The sequence below is a fragment of the Toxotes jaculatrix genome, chromosome 20, assembly GCF_017976425.1.
Source record: "Toxotes jaculatrix isolate fToxJac2 chromosome 20, fToxJac2.pri, whole genome shotgun sequence".
Taxonomy (NCBI): domain Eukaryota; kingdom Metazoa; phylum Chordata; class Actinopteri; family Toxotidae; genus Toxotes; species Toxotes jaculatrix.
Genome location: NC_054413.1, coordinates 9,188,510 through 9,201,670, shown reverse-complemented (window position 1 = coordinate 9,201,670; position 13,161 = coordinate 9,188,510). Strand labels below are relative to the sequence as shown.

General features: G+C 42.6%; 1 protein-coding gene across 1 annotated transcript in view; it reads right to left on the bottom strand.

Annotated features, from left to right (window-relative positions):
- The window catches only part of prex2 (phosphatidylinositol-3,4,5-trisphosphate-dependent Rac exchange factor 2), an 86,896-nt gene extending 74,220 nt beyond the window's left edge, over positions 1-12,676 (bottom strand). The window contains exon 1 of the mRNA XM_041065593.1: positions 12,242-12,676. Coding sequence (XP_040921527.1) covers positions 12,242-12,379 — 138 coding nt within the window. The 5' untranslated portion in view covers positions 12,380-12,676. The remainder of the gene's footprint in view (positions 1-12,241) is intronic.
- Between the last annotated feature and the right edge of the window lie 485 nt (positions 12,677-13,161).

The following is a 13,161-nucleotide window of genomic DNA, read 5'->3' as shown; positions in this document are numbered from 1 at the left end:
CTATTCTCAATCATGAATCAACAGCATTCAACAAGAAAAAAAAAAACCTCTCAGAAAGTCATTTTATTCCCTGAGGCCCAGGTATAATCACCTGGATTGTCACTCTGATGGCTGCGGGGGGACTGCACATTAAAACCCCATTAAGGTTTTCATTATTCCACAGAGCAGATGGGTGTGATGAATAGATTGGTCCAATCACCGTATGTGGCTCTACCTACCATTAATCAACACAGACTCACATGCTGTGGGCTACAAAGAAGTGGTTGTGGAAATTGTGGCTGTGTTGCCTGAGTTATGTTGCTGCACAAAAAAAAAAGTGATAACAACATGACCTTTACTGTCAAACAAAAATTGAAATCAAGAAAGTGAAATCAGGTACAGTTGGCAGACCTGCCGGCAAAAAACATACACCACTCCATCACCAGCTCACTGTGACAGAGCAGTTAATTGGGCAAAGCGTAAAACAGCCTCAATCTTACATGAGTGACTGCTCACTCAATAACTGCATGCTTGCTTTGCTTTTTGATCAGTATGGTAGTTGAAATTACACCCTACATCCTCTGGACTTTAGTGTCACACTTTATAGGAAAGGAGAGGCTCAGGGGCAAACAGACTAGCTGAAGGGCTGTGTGTGCTGTGCCAACACAGGTCAGGACACTTTGTGAATGGATATTATGCAGCATTGACCCCCTGGATCTCTCCGCCAGATTGGAAAGATACAGTTAGCGGAAGGCTAGCCACACCCCCTGTATATGTTTATCTCTGTGTCAATGAAACAAATGAATCACACAAGAGGAGTTTGACAAAAACAGAGACCACTTGCTTCCTCAAACAGCTAAGGGTGATATAACAGCAGGACAATGATGGACATTCTTGTGCTTCAAAATAAAGTGTGTGTGTACAGTATATTTGCCAAGCCAGAACAAGTGGTTGTGACCCAAACAAAAAAAAAAAAAGGCTACAGTGAATGTGAAGCGAGCAGACAACCGGATGAAGAAAGTACACGGTTAGAAATTGCATGTCGTTCATCACGTTACACAGCCACACGCCCTGTAGAAAGGGCTGCGATGGGAATACAAATCCCACCCAGAGAGGAAAAGGGCACTAAACAGATCCAAAAGAGCAAAACGATGCAGCAAATTGCTCTGGCTGAAGAAAAAAAAAAACGAAAAAAAGAAAGAAAAAGCCAACTAGCTGCTCCCATGTAACAGAAATTAGGCTGAGTCAAGTACAAAGTTGTCCTCAAACATCTGTTTATGCATTCAGGTTAAAACATTTGGAGGAGTGTGCAGGAACATGGGGTCCGTTGAATGTATTTACATGCAAAACACTCATTTTAGGTCCCTGTAGATTGATTGGTTCAACTGCAGAACACCTTGCTCTCCACGAAATGAAAAGTGGTTAAAAAAACAAAAAAAAAACAAAACTTTGCTTTGCTATGATGCAGGATCTGACTGTAAAAGGTTCAATGTGAATCCATTGGCACTACTCCCCAGTATAAACCCTTGAAGAATGAATAGGCCTTTTCTCAGACTCTATTAGACAAACAGCATCTTTTGTCTACTGATGATTCACTGATAAGCTCCGTTATCACAATGGAAGAGAATTCATGTACACAATTTGTTTTCTACTTTATATTATGGTGTTATACTGCAAAAAAAGAAGTTTAAGAGTATCACAACACATGTGCAGGTAATCCATTGTATTTTAATCCATCATCTGTGAAAGAATCCTCCCTTGTTAACAAACAAAAAATAGGAAACAAAGGCCATTCACTGCCGGAGATGGAGACACAAACAACAGCTTCCACATGACAAAGCCCACTGGAGTGAATCACTAGACTGTGAAGGAATGCTCATTAATGTAACAGTCTTTTTGGGCTGGACCGTGCTGCATCCCCGAATGTTGGTGAGCTAGTGACAGAATTGAGTTCTTGATGAAGTTACACCACTAGTCTGCAAGATGAGCGTTGGAGTTTCCCCATTGGCCGTTGCACTTTCAAACTTAATTGAAAAGGCATTGGCACAAATAGTGCCCCCCTTTGCCCCCTTTAGCATTTTTTATTTTTTATTTTTTCACAAAAGCACCCAGCAACTTTCTGGACTAACCGTTACTGTTTTCCATAGATGAGTGTTGCTAGTATTTCCCATACGAGTGTGAAGTCGGGCTTTCCCTCCACAGGCACACCTCTCCATGCATCTCATTCAACCGACAGCATGGCAGCTGAGAACGACGTTCTAACTTTGTCTTTGAGTGATTATTTTACAAATAAATTCAGCCAAAATCACAGCACAGCCATTGTCTTTAACTTCTGTGTATAGTGAAGGTGTATTAAATTACTGTATATGTTCAGGTAAACAGATAAAGGGCAGCCCAGCCATAGACTAGGTTTTGACATAGCCTTGTTGAGTGTGTGTGTGTGTGTGTTTCTTTGTTAGATCTGTCCTCCAGGATGGCAGAGTAAAAAAGCACTCTGATAAGAGTTAAAGGACAGCAGGCAACAGGTGCGCTGGTAGCTCGGCACCCTCAGGCAAGCTCTCAAGACACCTGAGTCTCTGGAATTGCTGAGTGTGTGTGTGTATATATATATGTGCTGGTGAGAGAGCAGAAGGGCTAGAAAGAGAAAAGGCAGACAGAATAAACAGAAATAGAAATATAGGGGAAGTACAGAGTGAAAGGAAGAGGGGGAAAAAAAGAGAGACTTGTTTGGCCTTCTTAACAGGGCAACCCTGCAGGGAGGATATGGTGCCTTTACCATACTTCCTGCTCAAAGGAAGTGCTTTTAAACCGGAATTCAACATTACAGGGTTAAATCTCCTGCACAGAGGCCTCCCATTCAAACACACACTGAATTTCCAGAAAGTAAAAACTGAACCCCCCCGCACCCCCAAGAAGTACTGACCAGAGACAAACAGAGTCAGTCTCTGATGTTGAGCGCACACTGGGGAACATCCGAAAAAACAGAAAAGGCTCTTTGTTGTGATCCTCTTATAAGCAACTCTCCTCCTGTCTTCAACAGGTACTGATGACACCTCCAGGCGTCATCCTGGGCGTCCCATTTCATTAGTGCTCTGGCTAGTTTTTCCAAACTGGCCCGTTTCTCTCCACTGGGAATGTGCACAGGAAACAGACACTATACAGTAAATACAGAGGGGAATGTTAATATGTCTATCTTGGGAGTGGTTATTAAGGCTCATCTGCACAGCACTGTGCAGGGTCTCTGGTTTTAATTAACGACAGAGAACATAGTGAGTATTCATTTCACAGGATCTTCCGGTGAACAAAAGTCCATTTGTTTAAGGGCCACTTATTTACTGTCATTTTAAAATTCAGACAGTCTGCATGAGCACCGGAAGACTCCTAAAAATAAATTAAATACTGTAGATGAAGAGGCTTCTTTCAAGACAACAGGAGATACTGTTACTGGAATATCTTTTGTAAGTTTATTGTTTTAAGAAATGCCTGTTTTGCGAAAAAAAAAATTGAAAACAAAGGGAAAAATCAGGCTTGCACTTTGATGCATTTCCAAGAATTCACTATTTTCATGAATGGCAAAGAAAACTTTTTCTCTTTGATGTTATGCTTGTCCTTTCACTGACCCTGGCAACCAAGGAGATTCAAAAACAGCTGGAATGAAGCAATTTATCTGATGAATATGTCTGTATCCAATGTCTGCGCCTGACTCCCGGTGAACTCCGTGCATGGTTGATACTGGAGTGAAATGAGCACATGAGCATAAAATGATGCTTGCGGTCATGTCCATTTAACTAAATATCTGACAGGCTGTGGGTCTGTTCAATTTCACCCACCACGGCACTGAAAATGGCAGGCATCTTCAGCACGTTAGGAAGATCTTTCGACTTGTGAAATTGGAAATTAAACAGTGAGGCGAGCCTCCGGTAGATGAGCGTTGGTCTTCAGAGACCAAGCCCAGCATGCTTCCCCAATTTCCATGTGCAGCCAAGCAAACTGTCACCCACTGATAACTGGCAATTCCCATCAGAGCCACACACCAGCACCCCGTATTGATCTCCAAGATGACTAAGCAGAATCATCAGTCTCCGGCGCACTCCCAAGCGTGACTGTCAAACACACAGATAGTTCACTTGATTATCATTTCAGGCTTCCAAGTCATCTGCTGGAGGCCCCCCGCCCCCCTCTGCCATCTATTTCAAGAAGACTGGCAAGAGAAAAGGAAACCTGCAGCGTCAGGCTCTCTCACACATGACAGAACCGGACACTGTCAATGGAGAACTGAACAACTTCCCTGCCAGTTTCTACCCCACTCTCACTCTCCCCAAGTACAACTGTTGAGAGCATGCCCATCGGTACACACACAACCCCTCCTGCCAGGGGTCTGCACATTCTGCCTTCTTCTTGTCTGTGAATTGACAGAGCAGGAGGCACCAGGCCACCATGGTTGCATTGGTGTGGACCCCAGGATGACTTAGCACACTTTCTCTTTCCAAATACATTTTCTAGTCCACAACTTTATTTTTGCTATTTCTAAAGTAGCATATTGTACTATAGTAAATATTGCATCCATGACTGAATAAAAATGTTGTGGAACTCGTTTAAAGATCAGAAATCAGCCAGCTGGGAAACTGACAGTTACCTAATAAAGAGCAAGAGAGTATGTCTTTATGTTAGTGGACTTTATTTTGTATTTTTTCCCCATTTTTAACAGTTGCTTTCCATCTTCGGCTATTAAAAAAACTTTTTTAAGTTTGCTGGGTTGGACCTGTCCTACTGATAATGCCGCTGCTCTCTAACAGTAAATTATATATTTGCATTTACATTACCTTATGGGCCAGTGGCACTGGGACTTCATACCATCACCAAGGAAGAACTTTCATATCTCAATACTAGATAGTCTCAAAAGTCAGTCTGAAAATGTGGAAATTTGTAGACTGTAACTTCAAAGCTGCTCTAATCAATCTTTTTATATTAATAATGGATCAAATCACTGTAATGTGAAAGGGGTCACTCAGAGTGATGAAACCACAAATGATCATATTATGGTGGAAGGTTTCCTTTGTAAGACGTCTTAGTGTAAAGGCCAGTCTAAGATTTTGAAAGTGGAAAACAGAAGCATACTCATTTTATGTTCATCCAGTCGACAGTATTACACAGATAAATAGTTTCAGACACTGAAAATAAAATGAAGAGAAAGAAAGGCAGTCATGAAAAGGACGTCTGCAGACAGGGCATGCTTAGAGACAGAGAGACAATTGTCTAACTCTCAGAGCTTCTATAGCAAATCCTATTCAAGTGTTTAATTAAATAATTTAGAGAGAAGTGGAATTTCCCATCGCGTCTGCCTGGCCAGCTCTGGATGTTTATGGATTCTGAGCCCAGAAATGCAGGATGGACAGAGACATGAATGACACGGAAAGTGTGAGTTTAAACCACAGAGGAAACATGCAAACTTGTCTAGACATTTTCAGTGGACACTTAATCAGAAAAAAAAAAAAAAATTTGGAAAAAGATTTGAAAATGTAGAGACAGCTGTTTGTGGGACACTTCATGATACAAAACCACATGACTGGTAATTTAATTTGTAAAGGCAATAACCCCAATTGGGCTAATAAGCAACATACCAATGTTTAACTGGTTTGTAAACATATTGTCATTTTTTCCAACTGCATCCAACCAATCAAAAATTATGGCAATACTATGGGAGGTTTGAGAGAGATAAACCAACACTGCAGGCATATTGATTTGGACAAGCAAGTGTGCGTGTCTGTGTGTGTGTCTGTGTGCGTTTCCTGCAGCTGAGCATGCCAATTAAAACACAGCCCCCCTTGTGATGATGACCCCTTTTAGGCTGCATGTACATCCTGACAAGTGTCTACCGAAGTCCTGCCACTTTTCTGCTTGTCGCACGTAAGCACCATGTGACCGGGCAGCTGGACCTGGCCAAATCAAAGACACCCTTCTCCTCTGGGCAGCAGCACAGCACCACTTCTGCCTCCTGAGCTGAAACCACACGATGGATTCAATGCTGGGGTCACTGCGTCGTTATCGTGTATGCAGTGAAGCTTCATGTTGCCAAGTGGGCATCTGTAGTAAAACTCTGCTTTCACTGGCCCAGTGTGTGAGTGTGTATGGTAGTGGATGTGTGTGGATGTGTGTGGATGTGTGTGTGTGTGTGTGTGTGTGTGTTGAGCAGGAAACATGTAACACAATGTAAAGATGGGGAGGGCCAGGAAGGAAGGAAATCCTGCTTGAAAATGGCCTCTGAGACAAAAGCAAAAGAACCCTCTCCAATATAAGACCCTGCCAGAGGGACTTTACACTGACAGAGAGAGGGTGTACATGACTGTAACCACACAGTTATCAATGAAATCACAGGACAGACTCAACTTCTAGCTCTTGCAGACAAACAGCACACTCACACAGGTGTTGCTGCAAGTTTTCAGTTCGAATGTCGTCACTATCCCTGACTTTTTTTTACCAGTTTTTTTTAATACTGCACTTTTAAAAATATGAGCATGTTTTTTTTTTCTATGCTAATTTCACTTAAAGCATTAGTTTGACAATTTATACGCTTATTTCCTTTCTTGAGAGGTTAGATGACATGATCAATACCACTCAGTATCTGCAAGGTAAATATGAAGCTACAACCAGCAGCTGGTTAGCCTTTGCTTAGACTTGAAACAAAGGGAAACACCAGTACCTGAACCTCTAAAGTACCCTAATAAACCCTAATAAATATTTTTTTGCTTGTTTAATCAATTCAAAAACCAAAGTGTAAAAACGGTGTGTTTTCTTGGGGGGCATTATGTACCAGACTATTTCTTCACTGGGAGCAGTGACTTCCTGAAGTTCCCGCTTGTTGCATAATCTTGTCATGGTGATGACTAGACATCAGGAAGTCATTGTGCCCAGCCCAGGATGTGGCACACAATCTCCCCATTAATCCGCAACTTGACGTTTTAACATTTTGGATTTTGGGGCAAATTGAGTTACCTATGGAAAGAACCAGACTAGCTGTTTCCCCTGGTTTTCAGCCCTACACAAAAGGTCAAAAACCTAAGACACTAGCTTTTAAATCAAACTGCATTAACTTTCATTCTCACGTTTCCCATTGAACATTACAAAATTCCATTTTTCTAGCAATTCGACAGCTTGCCATAATGTAGGCATGCATGTCACTGAATATTTCCCAATGGTAATCGTATTTGGTTCATCTAGGAAATTGCTAAATCTTTTCTTTTTTCAGATGAATGGATAAAATATTGAAAGAAATGCAAAACACAGCAGCTCCCAAAGCAGCATTGCTCAATGGGAAGATGAAGGATTATCCCACTCAGTGTTTTAATTGATAGGGGACTCAGGACTGCAGGAGAAGGCTGTCACCGAGCTAATCCTCACTATCATTTATCTTCAGCTTTGCTAAAAGACAGATTTAGCTTAAAGATAGGGTGCTAAACAGGTTTACGCACACAAGTCTCACACAATGCATCTATTGGTACTGCACATTAAAAATTAAAAAGGTACAAAATAAACATCTACAGCAAATCAGGGAGACAATGCATTTACTCTTATCAGGAATGCATGCTTTGACAAATCACAAGTAATGCAGAAGTGACAGTTACAGCCTTGCAAATATGGCATAAAATGCAAGCCCCTTGTGTAGAGGCAGTGCTGTGAAATTGAAATGCAAGTGAGCCACTTCATCAGTTCAGGGGCCTCACACTGGGGACAGACACAAGAGAGAATGCCTGTATTCTTAGAGAGGAGAGACTGACCAAATCCAATTAAAAAGAGTCAAGGAGAAAAACATCTCACCTCTCTCCCTCTTTGCTTCTGTTTCTTTCCTCTGTTTTACAAACACGCACATATACACAGAAACGTTGTGTCTATGTACCTGGAATAAGAAAAATTAAGACAGAGCTGAATTTAACTTGACCTCTAGAAGATTTTTTTGTGGAGGATTCTGTTCCGTGATGAGGAAGCACGCAGTTTTAGCCTGATGGGATCATAATAAGCTTTAATGTAGAAAGAAAGTGGAAAAATACACTTCCTGTCAACACCGCAGGCAAAATAATGGATAGAACATGTGCAGCCACTGCTCTCCCTGGGACCCAGTGGTGGACAACAAGAAAGAAAGAGGGGCAGCAAGAGATATTTGAGGCAGTTGAAAGGGAACAGGGGATGAAAGGCAGATGTGGTGATCATCAATCCCAAATAAAGATATAAAAGAGGTAATTACGAAACGAAGATGAGAGCAATCAGGGCAGAAACGGCAGCCTGTGTGAAGACACAGCCTTCTGTGGAATCTCTTATCAACAAATCTGGCCCATTATACAGACAAACAAATGTAAGCAACAGTAAATGGCCACTGGCAGGCTAGCTGCATTGAGAACTCGCCCTCAGCCTTGAAACCACCCAATCCCAGCTCACTAGCATCATGTGAGCACACGCTGATTATGTCCTCTTATCTGATATGGGACCTGATTGCTAAGCTATTTAAACAGCTTAGCAAAATGTGCACAATGGGCTGTATCATATGGTGTCAGTCTCATTTCACTAAAATAAATGTTTGCTTTTGCTTTTTGTAACCATGCATCTCCCCCAAATGAATTATAAAAACTTTTTAGAATGAGATGGCGAGATGATTTTCTGCTCGATCATCAGCATCCAATGTCCTTCTGTTTCCAAAAGAACACAAGAGGAGAGGTGGATGTTGCCATGACATGAAGTCTACAGATTAACAGACAGGAAAGAGGTAGGAACAAGAGGTTGTGACCTTTGGGGTCATCAGCTGTATGTCCGGAGGGTATGAACCTTCTCGTCATGGAACCCCCCCACCCACAACCCAACCTAACCTGACCTCCTTCAAGCATGCTCACTGGTCATATGTTACAAGCACAAAAAAAAAGAATAAACAGAAAACTTCTTGGCCAAGCAATCTGGGCCAACGTGACCGTCCCAGCCAAGATGTAAACAAATCCAAATCCTGAGAGAGAAAGAGAGAGAGATGTTGAGCCTCTGTAAACAAACACAAACACACACACACACACACGGGTTTCACTTGAACACCTGGGTTTCTAAGAGCCAGTTAATGCTCCTTCTTAGCGGCTGCTTTCTCCATTAGGCTTCATTTCCCACTTCCTGCAGCCATTCTCACTGAAAAGACTCTACTGCCTTTAAGTGACCACCAACATGTTTGTTGACCAACAAATTTTCCACATAAAGCCCACACAGTGTAACAAGGACAATCACATACAGCTGCATTTAAAAGATGAAAGTACAGATGCAATATACAGTATTTCTTGAATTTCATCACTTAATAATTAATAGTTTTCTTAAGAGAATGACAAGATCTAAGCTACTGCAATATCTCAACCCACATTTCTTTGTTTTCAATGGATGCAAGGGATTAAAACTGTTTTAAACATAACACTCAGTGGTCGCTTCATAGTTCAACAGGCTTTTGTTAGGGAGAGGAAGCCAGCAGCTGAGGGACCACTTAATGCACTGCAAAGCTCTTCGGAATATATTAAGTTAACTTGTGGCTCACATCTCCCACCAGAACCAGGACATGAAAGGTTTCCTCCATTGTCCCGTCTCGCGTTCTCTCCTCTAAGTGCTTATCATGCAAGCAAACGGTTTTCAGTGTCTCTGTATCAACGGTGGACAAAGGCGGAGACTAAGCAAAGTATTTCACTTGACAGTCTGACAAAAAAAAGAAAATGCAGAAGTGCAAAGAACTCATTAGAGTGACTGTTTACATTATGTCTTGAGTTGTTCCTCTCATTGAGGCATTTCTAAGAATGACTGTCATTTTATTGGCTCGTAGCTGTCCAAGATAAACACCAGTGTCCACCGCCGCCCACTATCTCCAGCTATAATTGTTCATTATGTAAGATTGGCCTGAGAGATTTCAGACAGTCTCCCTAGAGCCTGCCTATCACTATCAGACTACTGTGGAAGTACATGGTGTGTAAAAGGTGATGCTTTAATCCAAAGGAAGTCAAATTTAGACTTTCCAGTAAAGACACCTTTAAGATGCAATCTGCATATTTTCCCACGAGAGGTTAGGTAAAGCCACACAATAGGCTCAGACTGTCCGGGACAAATTGCTCTCATCATCCTTGTTCTCTGCGTTGTTTTCCACTACCTTAATAGTAAAATATGTATGAGGTGCATTGTGTTTGGGTCCCACGGATCAGCGGCAACAATCTCTGCTCTACAGTTCAACTTCGGCTACCAACTGGAGCCTCATTGTTCCCCAGCATTTCCTAACCTCGGAGGAATTCCTCCTCCAGGAAATATGGTTTACAAGAGAAGGCACCAAGCCCAGCCACTTGCGGAGACCACCCCCACCCCTACCCTTCACCCTCCTGGCAATATCTACTCTGTGAGCCTCTCTACCCGTTTCCCTTTCACCCCTCTAGCAATATCCCGTCTACATCTCTCCTTGCTCCTACTGAGAGTCCCTTGGATTATCCCACCAGGGAGTCACACGGGAGGGGGGGGGGGGGGGGGGGGGGGGGCTAGAATGTCTTCCGTTCTGACTTCTAGACACAGAAACATGGGTGGTTTGAAACTGGTTGTAGCATGGCAGTAGAGGAAGTGGGGGAGGTAAGAGCATGTTTGTGTGTGATCAGATGAAGGTCTTCAATATGACCCCTCTCCCCAGTAGGGCTGTCTTTGATCATCCTGAGTATCTTCCACAATGCTCCCCTGGACCTCCCAGATGATAACACAGTAGATAACAGTGACTCTTTATCTTTTTCTCTCACTTTCTAGCTTTTTTATCTTCCACCTCCAAAGCTATGACATGCAGCTAAAACCAACAATAACTATCTTTCACCGTCAGATCTCAATCTGAGGCTCCCATCCCAACATTCCCAACCAGAACAGTGTTGCCTTGTAAGGGTCAGTCACTTCTGAAATGAATTCCAGTTCCAGCACTACAGGGGAGACAAAGGAGGGGTGGCTGCATTCCCCAAACCCCCACCACCGGGACAGAGGACACATTCCCTCATGTAATCGCCTCCACCTTTTCTCCAGTGATGCCACTTCTAAGAAAGACCAGACAGAGAGGAGCACCATCCCCTCTCTGGACCCTCTGTCCTCCATTGGAAACATCTGGGCGGTGGGAGGGAGGGGGGGTCGGGTTGTACGCATTCATACATGTGGTCTGGGAAATAGAGCTTTTGATGACACACAACACAGTGGCCTTTCGACCCGACTTCCACGCAAAGTTCCCATTGCACTGAGGAGCTGAAACTGCTGAGAAAATATGGTGAAAGACATCAAGCCGTGCTAACCCACAGTTCAGATAACATCATGTTAGCGTGTTCACTTTTAACATCCTCAACAGCCAGAGATTTCTTTGTTAAACAAAGCAGTTAAAAGACTTGATTTCCAGGTTTACACAGTGAAAGCTTTTCACAGATTTCAGGTTTAAACAAGGAACATTTCCTGAGTTGCCCTTCCATCTGTCATGTTTTTGAGGTTGGATGTTTTTGTTATTTTTTTTATAATACCATTAAACTGGCAGCACATCCTTCCTGTGAGGCAGGAGATGTGTTCCCAGCTGAGTTGTTGAGCCGAATGTGAGCTACAGTTTTTATATAAGTTTTCTATCTGTTCTGATCTGGGCTGATGCACTTTAAACTTCAAGAAGCGTAGCATAATTAAACCCTTCCTCACTGCGCTAAATCAAGATCAGGCCATTTAAAAGAGGAACAGTTGTTCTGTTGTGATTTGTGATTCATCCGCCTGTTATTTATCACCATGAAGACTCTGTTAGACAAAATGATCTAGGTTTAAATGTCTGTCTGATCAGCTATTGCCCGACAAACCTCTATGAGCCTCTAGGAGCCTATGGGAAGAGGATTAAACATCACACTGGCTGTGCAGGAACTAAAGCTGTGCCATGCCCCTTTGTGCCTGCTCCTCCAATTTCACACTTGCAATCTAAAAAGTTAATATCTGCATCAAAAGGGAGGGTTCACAAAGTACTACAGGTAACAGTCTAAAAAAGCTGACTCGTATGTTTAACATCCTGCTCACATCAGTAAAAGTAGCAGTGGCATGCAGATGAGTTTGCACAGGTTATTAACATGTAACACTTAGGGGACGGGTTGTTGCTCTGGAGCCTGATGCACCATGCATACTAAGCAGGGTGGCTGTTTTTGTTTGTTTGTTGGTTTGCGTGCTTTCTGTTTTCCTTTTCTTAAGTGAAACGTGCATTTGTGTATCATCACCGTTCAACACTCACCGACAGAAACTCTAGTGTCCCGACATAATCCCGTTCAGTCTTTAAAAGTTCATTTAGGACGCACACTCGTAACCGGAGCTGTTTTTCCAAGTCCTTCCCGCTTTCCGCTCTGTGCTCAGTTCTGCTCTCCTCAGTCATTGTTGGGGGTAAATAGAGGCAAACTTTATTTCCTTCGGCAGTTCAGAGTTTCACATCACAGAACAGGTTTCAGTTGTGAAAGTGTAAAGTTTGCAGCATGGTCGAAAGTGAAGGAGGAGCCGGTCTCTGCACTGAAAGTCCACGGAAAGTACAAAAACAATGCCGAAATGCTGGATAAAAAAAAAAAAAAACTTGGAAAGCAAGTTAAGTTTATAAATGAAAAGAAATCAAGTTAAACAACAACGTGGGACACACAGCGTAAGAGCACCGCGACTGGACACCAGTCAGAAAGTTGAGTCCATGTGACTTCTAAAAACCTTCATCCTAACCCTGCCTCCCTGGTGCCTTTAATGTGAAGGACCACTGTCAAGGCAGAAAGCATACGCGCCACGTTTTCCGGTTTTACCTTTCAAAATATAAGTGCTGCAACAGGTTTTGAGGAACAACGCCAACTTTCGGGTCTGACCAGGTCGTTTTCATAATTATATGTAGGACCTAGAATGAATTAGAATTGCCGATGAAAACATTTGAAAACGAAATTTAGGGCATTTAATGTACACTGGCTGAACTGATACAACGCCTTATTTTGACAGTTTCTGCGTCTTAAATTGAAGGAAAGAACGATTGTACTTCTCTGATTATTTTAGTTATTTCCAGTCAGCTTGAGACGACTGAACCCAGGGCAGGACAGGAAAACGCTCAATGACTTTTTACCGTATGACTAAAGAGAGTTCACACACACACACACACCGGGTCATACACCTGAGACAGTACAAGTTAGG